This window comes from Xyrauchen texanus, chromosome 39, assembly GCF_025860055.1.
Source record: "Xyrauchen texanus isolate HMW12.3.18 chromosome 39, RBS_HiC_50CHRs, whole genome shotgun sequence".
Taxonomy (NCBI): Eukaryota; Metazoa; Chordata; class Actinopteri; order Cypriniformes; family Catostomidae; genus Xyrauchen; species Xyrauchen texanus.
The window spans coordinates 18,418,349-18,432,529 of record NC_068314.1 but is presented as its reverse complement, the minus strand read 5'-3'; the positions used below and the strand labels follow the sequence as shown (position 1 = coordinate 18,432,529).

Sequence of the window (14,181 nt, the reverse complement as noted above, 5' to 3'; positions counted from 1 at the left end):
ACACTGCAAGGTGATAAAAAGAAATGCCTATGTGATTAACTTATTAAGAGAGATGACGAGAAGATGATTTTTTTTTTTTTGTTGCTTGGATTGAAAAAATATATTGAGTTGATAAAATAGATCAAATTACATTTTTAATAATTATATATTTATGAAAAAAAATGTGCAATGCAATGAACATTGCAATGTTTTCCCAATTTCCCAACATTGCAATGAACATGATGGCGCTATTGTTAATTTTGACTGTTGAAATAAAAAAGGAAGTGTTTGTGGAAACCTGTTTGAAAACAACAAGTATTAACCCTCTGGGGTTGACGGACGTGCTGGCACGTACTGCTGGATTTTTTCGTCATTACAGTGGAAACAACATAAAATACTTTTTTTTTCATTTTGGGGCATACAGATAATTGTAAGACATCATTAGAGACTATAAAGGGTCTACTTTTATTTGTGTACACTCACAATAAAAACAAAATCTTGTGCTTTTGTAAAATAAAGAAAATAATAATGGTGAACTTTCAGCGGTCTCTGTGTGCAGGAGCATATTTCTGAAACATATGACAAATTTTACTAAAACGTGAATACTTATCACACAAACATGAAACATATGTCTAAAGAAATCTTAAAATGTCTACTTAAAATTTTAAACAAATATTCTCCTGCAATGTAATCTGTATGAAATAAAGTGATGTACAGTTTCTCCTGGCTCAGCTAATTATCCCTAATGTGATCACACCAACGGTCAAAGGGCGCTATTCATACGGTTTTGTGCTGAGACGATCAATGCAAATGGTGAACGCCCCAACTGTGCCTTGAAAACTTCTAGTTCGTTCACTTTTCTGCGCGTTTGAAAGATCACAAGATACACAGGCGAGGAAACTCCTGGATAGTAAGGAAGAGTTAACATTTTCCTCAGAAGAAGAGAATGACGCCGATGAACATTTGTATTTTGTAAGAGTAAGTCATTTAGTTTTCATTAAGTGACATGCTATTTTATACAAACATGTACATATTTTACTAGTAGGACTGTTTACAGACTTCACAGCCAGGATTCAGAGTATTGACATTTGAAATATGTCCTAATAAGCAAGTTTTAGTTACATTTAAATGTCATTTCAGCTAAAGCAGGTATTTAAATTGTATGCTGTATGATATAAATATGATATGTAATCCATCCATCCATCCATCCATCCATCCATAGTCAACCGCTTATCCTGTGTACATGATATGTAATATGATATAAAAATAATATGAACGTTTAGATTATGTTTTATCTAGTGTTTATGCTGCCTCATTATCATCAACAAAGCTTGTGCTTGCAAATATGTGTTCAGGTGTAAATTAGTAAAATGCACTTTAAATATGCCCATATTAGAAAACCAGCATATTATAATGATTTCTGAAGGATCGTGTGACACTGAAGACTGCAGTAAATTTATATGCATTTTAATCAAAAATGTATCTGAATTCAACATGCAATGCAGTTATGTTGTGACAAAATCATAGTAGACCATTGTTATAGTTGTTATAATTACACATACTATCATATACAGTACTTTAAAAAGGCACTCAGCAGTATACAGTATATACTGTGCAGCATGCTGTAAGCAACATGCTAATATTCCATTCCGAACATAGACCCTACCTTCAAAAAATTAAAAAACAAAAACTGAAAATAATTCTATACAAAACAACATTTATTACTTATTACATCTTTTTGTCATGCAACCTATGGCAGGTATTGCAATTCAAGGTCACATGACCGAAACATTGTAATACTGTAATTTCTAAATATTAATTTTTCTTGCAAGTATTGGTAGTGTGTGGGACTTTTTCTTTTCACTTCCATGGTCACTTCGCATGGCAAAATTCTGCAGATAAAATACAGTCATCTCAATGGAAATCTGTGCAACGTTAATTTTGACTTCCAGTGTGAAGAATTTCTCCTTGTGGATTTCAAGTTTGGTGAACTTCGATTCTTTTTAACTTCACTCTCAAAGAGCATAAAGTGCTGCATTAAAAAGAGGCTGCTAGACAATTAGGTTTTGCAACTACCAACTACCAGATTATTCATTTATTGTTTATACAAAACAACATCGATATAATGATGTATATTTATTTCTCTGTCAAGACTGACAGGTTTTTCATTCTGTTCTCAGTGTAATGTTAGTTGTCGTCTCTCTCTCTCTCTCTCTCTCTCTCTCTCTCTCTCTCTCTCTCTCTCTCGCTCTCTCTCTCACACACACAAATGGAAGACACGTCACTTTCTGTCACCTTCTGCTTGTATACAAACAGACTATAGACAGCTTCCAATAGCGAGAGGTTAAGATACTCACGACCCTGTTATGTTAATCTCCTTCTCTCTCTCTGTTGTTTACTTTCATTTGAGAACGTGTACTCAGAAATTGCTCAGATATTTATGTCATTAATCATTGCCTGCAAGACACGATGTTGCGGATGGAGGCATTAAACTCGGGCCCGTAGGCTTGTGAATTCTCTGGCGTGTGGCATGCGATCTGTGATCAGAAGCTATGGAGGTGTTTGAGACTGAATTAGATCAAAGTGTGGATGCTTTAAGCTTCGTGTAAGGATTACAGAGGCGAGAAAAATGCAGCAGGCATAATATTGACAATGCTGATGTAGAAGTGGGGAAAAACAAATGTGTTTTATTTTAAGAGCTTTGGATTGCAGGGTGTAGCAAGATGTATATATAATGCAAAGATGTATTTTTGTTTAAATCATTCTGCCTTCGGCATGTACGTAGTACCTACCTTTCAAGCTTTTGGATACAATCGTTCACATTAAAATGCTTTTGGTTTTAATGGAAGTGCCAATTCGTTTGGCGAATTTGACTATCAAGTCAGTTGTTTCATTTTTTTAGAGTCAAATCAAAATTGACCTTCCTGCTCTGATGTGAACAGGGCCATCAGGGAACTATTTGGGGATGTTATTATTTGTCATTTATAAGTTTAGTTTAGTGTTTAATATGCAGTTTATGTGAAATGACAAGGAACAAAATCATAATCTCTAATCAAAATGTAATTACTTTCTCCACCTCTAAAAGATTTTACGTTTTGGCTGACATCATCAAGCCCTTTTATTTTCAACCTCTCTCCGACAATATCCTGTTTCATTCAGAAATGCATCACATTACAGAATTTAAAGGGACAGTTCACACAAAAATGACATTTCTCTCATCATTTTCTCACCCTCATGCCATCCCAGATATGTAAGACTTTATTTCTTCAGCAGAACACAAAAAATCTTTCAGTTCTGTAGGTTCACACAATGCAAGTGAATGGTGATCAGACCTTTGTAGCTTAAAAAAATCACATAAAGTAAACATAAAACGAATCCATAAGACTCCAGAAGCGATATAATAGGTGTGGGTGAGAAACGGATCAATATTTAAGTACTTTTTTACTCTAAATCTCCACTTTAACTTTCACTTTCAGATGTGAAAGTGAAAGCAAACAGGCACTGCATGTATTTTTCAGATTTAGAGTAAAAAAGGACTTACATTTGTATCTGTTTCTCACCCACAGCTATTATATTGCTTCTGAAGATGTTGATTTAACCACTGGAGTCTTATGGATTACTTCTGTTTTCGTTATGTGATTTTTGGAGCTACAAAGTTTGGATCACCATTCACTTGCATTGTATGGACCTACAGAGCTGAAATATTCTTCTAAAAATCTTTGTTTGTGTTCTGCTGAAGAACAAAGTCATACACATCTGGGATGGCATGAGGGTGAGGGTGAGCAAATGATGAGTTTTCATTTTTGGGTGAAATATTCCTTTAATGGTAAAATCCAAGTTTTATGCAGATTTTTTTGTTGTTTTATTATTTCCTCCTTTTCTAACTCCAACACTCAGTACGAGTCTCCGTTGGTTCTCCATTGTTAAATCTATGTCTGCTATTGGCAAAATACTGACTGATATCTGCCAACTAGAATATTGTTGATCTTTGTTGTCTTTTTGGAGAGTTTTTGTGGGAAAAGGTATTGACAAGACAAAATAACAGGCAAGTGCTGTCAATTTAGAATGCCTTTTGGCCCTTGGAGAGTTAGGCGAATTTATTAGCCCTGATCTACTGCCAAAGATCCCATCAAAGTGATAAGAGGATGGACAGAGCTCACCATTTGGACTCAAAATATAACACACGATTGCCAGACTGAACACTCTTAGGAGATTACATGATGAAACGGATTAAAGGCCATGAGATTATGAGATATTAGCTTTGATAATTGACTATGTGTGTTTTGTCTGTGACAATATAAGAATTACAATCTGACTTGCTACATGGTCTCAGACTAACAAGATTTACACTAGAGCTAGGCGATATATTGAATATTTATGAGTGATCAGTATTATTTTGCTTGATAATATTTGTTGTGCTTTTTAATTATGCGATTCACAAAGACCATGTCAGTAGATCAGTATCACACCCACTCCTTGTGTCACAACTGACTAGTATGAGAGCGCTAAAACAGATACAGTATGTAGTAGCATCTCTGATTTAAACGATTCACAATTCGATTTTTTTCTCATTTTAAATGTACTTCATCATTATTCAAATTGTATGTTCTTTATTAGAATGCAAGGCAACCTGTTTAGAGAAATCCAAGTTCTTTTTATTATAGGAAACAAAGGTGTGCAAGAAAAATGTGCAAATGCTCCACAGGGGGAAGTTGTCAACAGAGTGTAAATGTAAAAAAACTTTAAATCTAATAAACCCAGATGTTCAGGAATAATACAATTGCAATATAATTCTGAGCCAGTGTTGGTTTTAATTTTATCTAATCCAAGTCTATCTAGAAAGATATCCAGAAATCAATATCTATAAATGATCTCATTAAAAGTAGTCATTGTACAGTATATCAAATAATTTGTGTGTATATTCATAAACCCCTGCAGATAGAGACACACAATCTAATCCAGAGATGCCAAACTAGGGCCCACGGGCGAACTTTGACCTTTGATTTGGCATTTCTGTATATGACAAGATTGGGAAAATCTGAATCAGTAAACATGTTCTTGTATCAAACTGTACTTTAAAATGCTGCACGAGTAAATCCGCTCTGTCTTTCAGTTTCTCTCTCGTGCAGCTGTAGTGTCAGAAGTGTGAGCACACGCAATGAGAAAGTGCTTTGTTGCATAGATATTGAACTTAAGATGGTACAGATTTATAAACCTTTCTAAACCTGTTAATTAGGCATGCAAATGGCACTATACCACTTTTCGTAATCGAGCAATGCGATAAAACTATTTACTTCCTGTTTATAATCAACAAAGCTGTAAACATTGCAAGCGTGTGGGCCTTTCATATCTTGGCGCTCCCTCATTATTCATAATGCAGCACAGTTGCAAGAAAGGCAAAATATTGCAAAAAATACTTTGTGTAATGTACCAGCTGCATGATGAAGAGAGACACTTAAACATCTGATACATCTCCCATCTCCATCTCTAGTTCCATCCAGGGTCGGAAATTAACGGCGGATTTGGGCAAAAAAAAAAAAATCCCCTGCAATTCGACATAGTCCCAAATGAATATATCTATCACGTTCTTCACTTGAATTTTCGCTGCACATTATTTGTTTTGTGATGTCCATTGTGCAGATGTTGTCAGTTCAGTGGCGGATGCTGTGTACACTGTGTACAATCATACTGGGAATATTACCACTGTCTTTTATATCGGTCTCCATGTTGTTAAACTGTCACGTTCATTTGGAGTGCAAACACACACACGTGCGGCTGATCAGATCGGGAGCGTTATTCATTTGCTGATCACATCAAGACAAGCGTTATTCATTTGTTTTCTCTTTCTTATTCAGCTATTGGTGTATTTACAAGGTATCTAACTTCAGCGTTTGCAATAAAAAAAAAGTATAAAATATTTTGTCAAAACACAAATTCGATTTAATTGGAAAAAAGCTTTGCCTTATTTTCAACATATACTAATACTGTACTTTTTTTTATGGAAAAGTTGTATTTGTTAACATTAGTTGATACATTATGAACTAATATTAATGAACAAATAACAGTTTTTATTTATGTCAACCAAGATTAATAAATTCTGTAAAAAAATATTTTGTGTCTTTTGTATTTGTACATAATGCATGTACAGTACTAATGTTGTTTACTAACTGATCCTTATTAGAAGTCCTTAAATGGACCCTTAATAGTGTTACTATTCTCCCTTGTGTTAACTGAGAGAGAGACATTTTTTAACTAGAGCTTTACTGTATTTTACTCATTAAACATTTTAAATGAACCAATGGTTGAATGGTTTAAAAGATGGTTCTTCTGTTTGAGAAAAAGTAATTGAGTCATTTTAGGGCAAATACATCAATATTGAGATATATATAAAAGGCTAAAAAAATATTGACATTGGCATTTTAATCTGCATCATCCTGAAATAATTCACACGTTCTCTCTGTCTCTTTGTCACAGATGCAGATCTTCATGTATAACTCAGATGACTTTGACAGTCTTAACACAGCCATACGGGAGAAGCGAGTAATTGCGGCTATGGCTGTCTTCTTTCAGGTGAGAGTTCACGCTTTTCGAGACTGTCTTCATGTTCTGCAGCTGAGCTTTGTCAGTGTTAGACTGTTGTCAGCATTAAAAACATTGATTTTGTAAGGAGGTTTTCCTTCGTCCCATTAAGTTTAGTGATACTGCTGTTTCACTCACAGACAACACACAACCGCTGTTTTTCAATATGGAAACAAACACTCCCATTTTATACTCTTCCTTAGTTAACCCTGCTGTGATAATCACAAAACAGCAATTTAAGACTCACTGTCTTTTTTCTCAGAAATGGTGTGCATTTGTGTGTGCGCGCACATTTGTATAGTATGCTCATTTTTGCACGTTTTGAAAAATCACACTTCTGTCAGTGCAGTCAAGCTGCAATAATCAAGAGTTCAAAAGTTCAAAAACAGAAAAGAAAAGAAACAAAAAAGAGAAACAAACAGAGAGGGAATAAGTGTGTGCGTGCGTGCGTGCCACGCATTTGTGTGCATTCGGGTATAGTTTGCAGGCTTCTCTCATTTCCTTGAAGCTTTTTACAGAGACTACTTCAGAATGTATCTATGAAAAGAGATTATTCTGTTTTATCATTGAAAAAGTAATTTATCATTTGCACCAGGGACTAAAAACAGTTCAAGTAACAACAGTGAAAACTTTTTTGCAGAACGTAACCAAAAAAGGGAACAAAGTAATTTTCAATTGTTCCGTAGTGAAAACGTGTTTGTGTTGTCTGAAAAAACATGTGCTTTGGCCCTGAAGGAAACTTTTTTTCCCTAACTGCCTGTTGTGGATGTTGCTTCTTGTGAACAAAGACCATTTTAACAATTATGTATAAATACTACATATACATGCACAGCTAATCCAGATATAAGGAAAACATTATAGACTTGTTTTCAAGTCTTCACTGAATTATTGTAAGATATGATGCATTAATACAGATTTGATGCTGCGGGTTTTGACTGAGAAGCAGATCTGTAATAAAAATTGTTATGAATAAACTGTATGCTTCTTATGATTTCTGTGCTGATAAATTCACCACACAGGAAAAAATATAATGGCACATTTTCACTTGTTTTGGTGAAGCAAGTGGCTTGTTTTGGGCTTGTTTTTTCAGACCAGGTTGCTTGTTTCTTTTGCGAGATCTGGAAAAACTGCAAGTGGTATTTCACTCACCCCATTGTACAGATTACTCTAATTCTTAAAGGAACATTATTAACCATTTTATTATTTCATTCTAAGCAGTAACCATTCGATAAGGAGGCTGTGAGACAGAAAAATACTGGTTTTGCTCAGAACGAACCGAAATGAAAAAGATTGTGTTTTTAGTCATAATTTTTACATAAGTGATTTACATTGACCCTTTTTTAATCACTGGCTAATTAAAATAGCGCCCTCTTGTGGCTGGCTGACTTCACTTTTACCAGTAATGCTGGGGCTTTGTTCAAAATGAAATACTGACATACTTTTTTACTGAATATTGAACAATATAGACTGTTCGTATTTAACTAAATAAATAAATGTTCAAACAGTATGCTACATTGTTGTCATATGACTGGCATCCAGTTATCATCTTATAGGAAAAAAGTTATTTTTCATTTTAATCCAAGTTTGTGTCAATTGTGTTTGCGTAAAAAAAAAAAAATGTAAAATGCAAACATACATACAGTATATATGATTTACAAACAATGCATAATTATAAAGATAATTGATTTAAATGTAATATTATTGTTAAAATACATATGAAAGATTTTAAAAACTGCACTGTAGTTATTCCTCTCTCCTTCACTTTCTTTCTTTGAAGAACACATTTTCAACGGAGGAATTCTGCATCCATCACCCCCAAAGCTCAGACAAATAATCAATAAGTGACAAGACAAGATTTCAACTCAGTTTGTGAGTTTGAAGCATGTGTCCTCCTGCTCGATATCTCTTTTTATTTGGGATCCAGAGAAATCAGGCTTTTTTCTTTATTGCCTGATCGTTTAGTTTATCTCCCCGATTAAGGAAGATCACAGTAGTAACATCTATCATTATATATTAATAGACTTATTTACAAGCCACATGTCCACAGACTCAATACACAGAATGTTAACCACAGCTATTAGCTATTAGCACATGGCAAACAGTCTTTTCATGACACATTTAACCACAGGTAAGGTTTGTTAGTGGTCCAAGACACTAAATCATTTTGGGTTGTATATAATTTATTGTTGATTAAGTTATTGTCATTGGCTGCTTTCATAGCTTTCAGTTAATGGCATTTCTAATTTGCTTTTATTCGTTTTAATGTTTTTTTTTCTTCTAGAAACAGTCTTAGCAGGTCACAGATGCCGTATTAAAGGAAAACTCACTCGCTCAAAGACAATAAATGTGTTTTTTATTTTCCATCTGCTAAAACGTACTTTGAACTTTATTGATTTGCATGGCTATTTTTATTTGTGAGATGGAATAGAGCTCTTAAAAGGAGTTGAAAACAGTTTGTTGCCATTTATTTTTCCTCAGGGGTTGTTCTTCAAGGAAGTCCAGGTGTTTGTGGGTTGTGGGTGACCTTTAGCATCTGTTGTATGAGCTTGTTTGTAGAATGATGTTTTCACTCCAATTCCAATCCATATGAATACTATATAGAGCTGCAGGAACAAATTTAGCTGGATTCCAAAACATTGTGAACTGCATCACTGTCTACTGCCTATATGGGCAGCTGTCTTCTAAGCCCCCTTTTGAAAAGACCAACATCACCAGTAGATGTTATGTTTTGGATGCTGGTGTCCCCTCAGGCTTCTTAACTAGAACAACCAAACTAGTTGCACCAAAGACATCTTGTTGGTGCAAACCAGAACTAACCAGCATGGTTCACTGTATGAGGTTGCATTTTGGTTGGGATGCTGTCTACTAAAAAGTCAGTCTTTTAAGTAGACAGCATCTTAACCAAAATGCAACCTCGTAATTAACTGATTTAGGATGCACTTCATGGGTCACTCATACATACCACACAAATAGTGTTCCTCATTTGAAACACATAAGACATTCGTCTAGCATTTACAATTGAATCCAATAGTCTGAAGTTAGCATGTAGCTAAGCTAACAGCTCAATACTTTATATAGCACAGTCACGCAATTTTACGCCAAATAGAAGTATGTTTCTGATTAGCATAGTGCCATGGTACTCATCAGACAGCCAATCAAACCATCTTTTTGTGGCCTGTGTGATGTCGTCATCACATAAAATGATTGAATGTGTATGGATTTTTAGGTGTCACTTTTCTAGAGTATTTACGGTAATTCTCAGTATTGATAAACTGCTGAACCATTATAGAGGAAATGAAATGGCAAACGGATACAAATAATGAATTAGACAACAAACTCTCATTCACTTTAAACATGCATGCACTGAGTCTTTGTTCCATACCAGCAATATATGATAATTATTAGTGGTTGACCGATATATTGCTGAGGCCGATAAATTGGCCGATATTCTGACTTTTTTTAATTGGCATCATCGCCCGATAAATTTTCCCTTTTAGCCGATTTGTTTCTTGAGGGCACTGAGAAGCACCTGCTTGCATGTGAAGAGACTGAGACATGTAAAATGCCAGTCATGGTTCCTTTTGTTGTTACGTTCCATTGTGTTACTACAAGAATAGACCTGTGTGAAACGCAGTGCCATTTAAATGCGTTTGAGCTCATAATTTTAAAGTGCTCACCTGTTTCCTTCTTCCTATCTCTCCTGAACTGTTTCCTGTAACTTTTAACTATCTAACTTTCTGTCTCATGATAAAAAGATAAATATCAATAAAACAAATATCATACACCATCTGCAAATTATGCACACATCTTGTTTAAACAGACCTCGCACAACTTGAGCAGATCCGGCATCCTGTGGAGTGCTCATTTATTTACCTCTTATGCACATATTCCATCAGCCTCACCTCAGCAGTTCCCTGTCACCTTTAACTTTCTTTTCTAATGATAAAAGGCAAATATTAATAAATCTTGTATTATATACCATTTGCAAATATGCAGATATCTCGTTTAAATTGATGTAATTAACAAACCTCACAAAAATCCAGCGTTTTCTTCCCATGGAGTGCTCATCTAATATCTTCCTCTGAAGCCCGTAATCCATCAGTCAGAATCAAAAACTTCAGGATCAGTATCAAAAGTTCCTCTGTCAATCTAAGCAGGCGATCCAGGCCGTTTAAACTGTCAGGATAATGCTGCTTCTCGCGCAGGATCCGTGTGATCCAGCGTGTGAGTGCAACTTCAATGCTGCATCTGAAACCAGGAAAATGCTGCATCTATAGGCTGTATACAGATATAGGATGAAAATAAGGTGCTTTTCATACTGTTCGGATACCAGTTTCCTTAAGAGTTCCATTCATTCAAAACTGCTGTCAGTTAAGCCATTAACAGATTAGGCAGCAATGTAGCAAGACTTTCTACATTTTCGGATGCAGCCCAAGGTAAAAGCTCTTCTCATGTGCTATAAGTAAATGTCTTATTCACTATGCACTGTATGTACATTTGGTTTGATTCTGTATTTCTTGAGTAAATGCGATTGTTAAAGTGCACATGCCATCCATGGTTGCTGGACCGCTGTGTGTACTGTTATTTACAGAAATCTGAAGAAACTGCAATCTACCATTTAAAATACATTATTCGTTTTTAGTTTTGTGTGAATTTGAGTAAATATAGTGCTAAATAAGAGTTTATATATATATATATATATATATATATATATATATATATATATATATATATATATATATATATATATTTATTTATTTTTAGCACTTTTATGTTTGTTATTTTGTGATATATCGGCATATACCCTGCTTTCTGGATATTGGCATCGGCCATATCAGTCTACAACTAAGTTTTATAGTAGTGTATCACATTTTTTTTTTAAGAACCACACTTTTATGAGAAATGTTGTTAATTACATGTGTCCTTGATATATTACATAGCATATAGCATAGCCTGCTTGCCTCATTAATATAAAAAAGTAAATAATATATAAAAAAAAGAAAAAGAGTGTGGCCCTCGAGGCTAAAGGGATCCCCCGGTTTTCCAAAGTTGTGTTCACCTGGAATAGTGCATTCTGCCATTGCCTTCTCTGCGAAGGATGCATATCATGCTGCCTTATGTTTTGGCCAATGTGAGGTAACAAGGCAGTATAATTTTCCTCCCAACTGTTAAGAAAAGCTTTTGTGTTGGGAGTTTCACTACTGTATGGTGCCTGAAAATGCTGCCTTAAAAATATAACACACGAGGTTTGAGAACACGATGATGGTGTCTCTAAGGGTTCTTGTTTATGATCAATGAATTATGATCAATGAATAGGCTTGTAGAAAGTGAATGTGTGTGTGTGTGCGTGTGTTTGTTTGTAGGGTTGTAATTGTTGAACTGTTGAGTTCCCTCCGTTTTCAGTCTGATGTTGTTGACCTGCGGAACCCCCCCCCCCCTTTCCCTTCACAGTAATTTTTCACATGCGCTGGCCTTAGCTGTCCTGAGGCAGTCCAGTCCTGTGCAACTAAAAAAGGAAAAATATGCTGTTTGCTGATTTCTTTGTTTTTTTCTATATTTTCCCCATCTCTGTCTCTAACCTCTGCCATTACCTTTTCATCCTCCTCTTCCAGCAGAGAAGAAAGAATAAATACTCTTTTTTTTTTTTTTTTTCTGCTAGCAACCTGTCAAAATGGCTGTGGTTCTCAATGGGTTTTACATTGGACATCAAGTAGCAACTAAATTGCTCATCAAAAATTACAGACAGAATGAAATACTTCTGTTTATTCCCTGACAGGAAACATTAATGAGCTCAAACTTTGAGCTTTAGATTCCTGTGTTTTAAGGGGGACCTCAGCGGACAGTACCTTGGCCCCTGTCGTAGAGAATTATTGTGGACACTTGTTTTAGTGCAGACTCATGCCGTTCACTCTCGGCACGCACTTCTTGTGTCAGGGACCTGGAATTCTCTTTCATGCACGAAACAGCACAAGAGTGTTCAAAGAGAGATGTGTGAAAGAGAGAGAGGATGGCTAAAGGCCAGTGGAAATGCATGAATCCTTTTCTGCATCCTCCCTCATGGGAGCGTTGGTTAGATCAGCCGACAGTAGTGAGCACTGGCCTCTTCTATGTGCAACCAACACACACACACACTGTCAACAATACACCTCGTCCCTTGGGTCCTCTCTATCAAAGTCTGTCTCCTGACTCAACCCTACAGGGGGTTCTTAAAAGCACAAACCTCTTTTGGATTCACCGTTATCCCTGGGAAGTTCAGGATGTCTGCTTCATACAGTATGTTGTGGTCTTTTTTTTTTCAAGACTGTGAAAAACATTTTCAAACTTATTTCATTTTGTGCATAGGCAGTATAGAGCCAGCTATCAGTCTCTCTTTCTGTCTGTCGCTGGCAAGTACACAAACGTATGCCCAGAGACAAGCACTGCAAAGGTCAATACTGGAGCTACTCTCTTTCAGTTTTTATTGCATGAAGGACTCTTAGAAGTGTCTGTGTTCAGCAATTCATTCAGTTGCAGTGAATTTGTAACACAGGCAGACTTTCAAACATCTATCTATCCGTCTATAGGTTGGTGGGTGGTTCGGTCGGCCGGCCGGTCATCCATACTTATTCTTCTCTTTCATTCTTTCTCTCTTTCAGGTGGGCATGAAGGACAATCCTGCTGCAGATCCAATTATTCATGGTCTAAGAGGAGTGGTGCATCATGGTAAGCAGACAAGCCCTGTACTGGACATACTAAATGTTAATTCAACAGGAGGTTAAATGTGCAAACTTCCCATCTATTATTTTTACCTAGTTACATGCATTCACAGGGCTTTTCATGGGTAAGAAATTGATCATTATATCTGACTGTACCCACGAGTAGTCCACTTTAGTGAGTTGGAACTGTGCTAGTGAAAAGGTTTTTTTCTACTCCGTAACATATATTGTTTTCCATTCATTAAGCTGTTAATGATTTAAGTAATCTTTAGAAATAACTAAATGCAAACAAGTCCAGTTGATTTTCTAATATATATATTTTTTTTTTTTCAAACAGAACATACAGTACAGTATATTACACAGGAGGAATTTAAAATTTAGATTTATATAATTTGTCCATAATCCTTGGATGTCCAGACATTAAAGCACTTTATGTATTTGCACTTACATTTACAGTGAATGCCATAAGCATAGGTAAGATCATGGATGGCTCCTCATAACTGCGGTTAGGTCAATCAAGCTTTGAAAAAAATAAATCATAGTGTTTGTTATTAAAATTACACATTCAGAATTTTAACTACAACTGTTGTTAAGTCTAATAGATTCCCTCTAATATATTATTCAATATGGAACTGTAACATTTTTGTCAAAATATTACAGTTATTGTTGCTACTGTAAAATCGTGATGAATATTTGTAAAGTTGATGATGTTTAATTTGAAAAACCTTTATTTTGGCACTGGGCACACTGTTCACTGTTTTGTGGTCTGCACCGCAACGTTGACATGCGCTAGTGATCCACTCTACTTATACTATCTCTGGTAGGTGCATGTCAAGGGAAACCACTTGTGCGAGTGGTTCTGTGTTGGCTTGTGCCACACTAATGCGAAAACCAGGATTCTGTGCATTTCCAACAATAAGCATGTTTA

General features: G+C 35.6%; 1 protein-coding gene across 1 annotated transcript in view; it reads left to right on the top strand.

The window, feature by feature from the left end:
• Positions 1–14,181, top strand: part of LOC127632505 (receptor-type tyrosine-protein phosphatase gamma-like) — a 364,639-nt gene that overhangs the window by 257,258 nt on the left and 93,200 nt on the right. The window contains exons 5-6 of the mRNA XM_052111116.1: positions 6,454–6,549; positions 13,194–13,260. Coding sequence (XP_051967076.1) covers positions 6,454–6,549; positions 13,194–13,260 — 163 coding nt within the window. The remainder of the gene's footprint in view (positions 1–6,453; positions 6,550–13,193; positions 13,261–14,181) is intronic.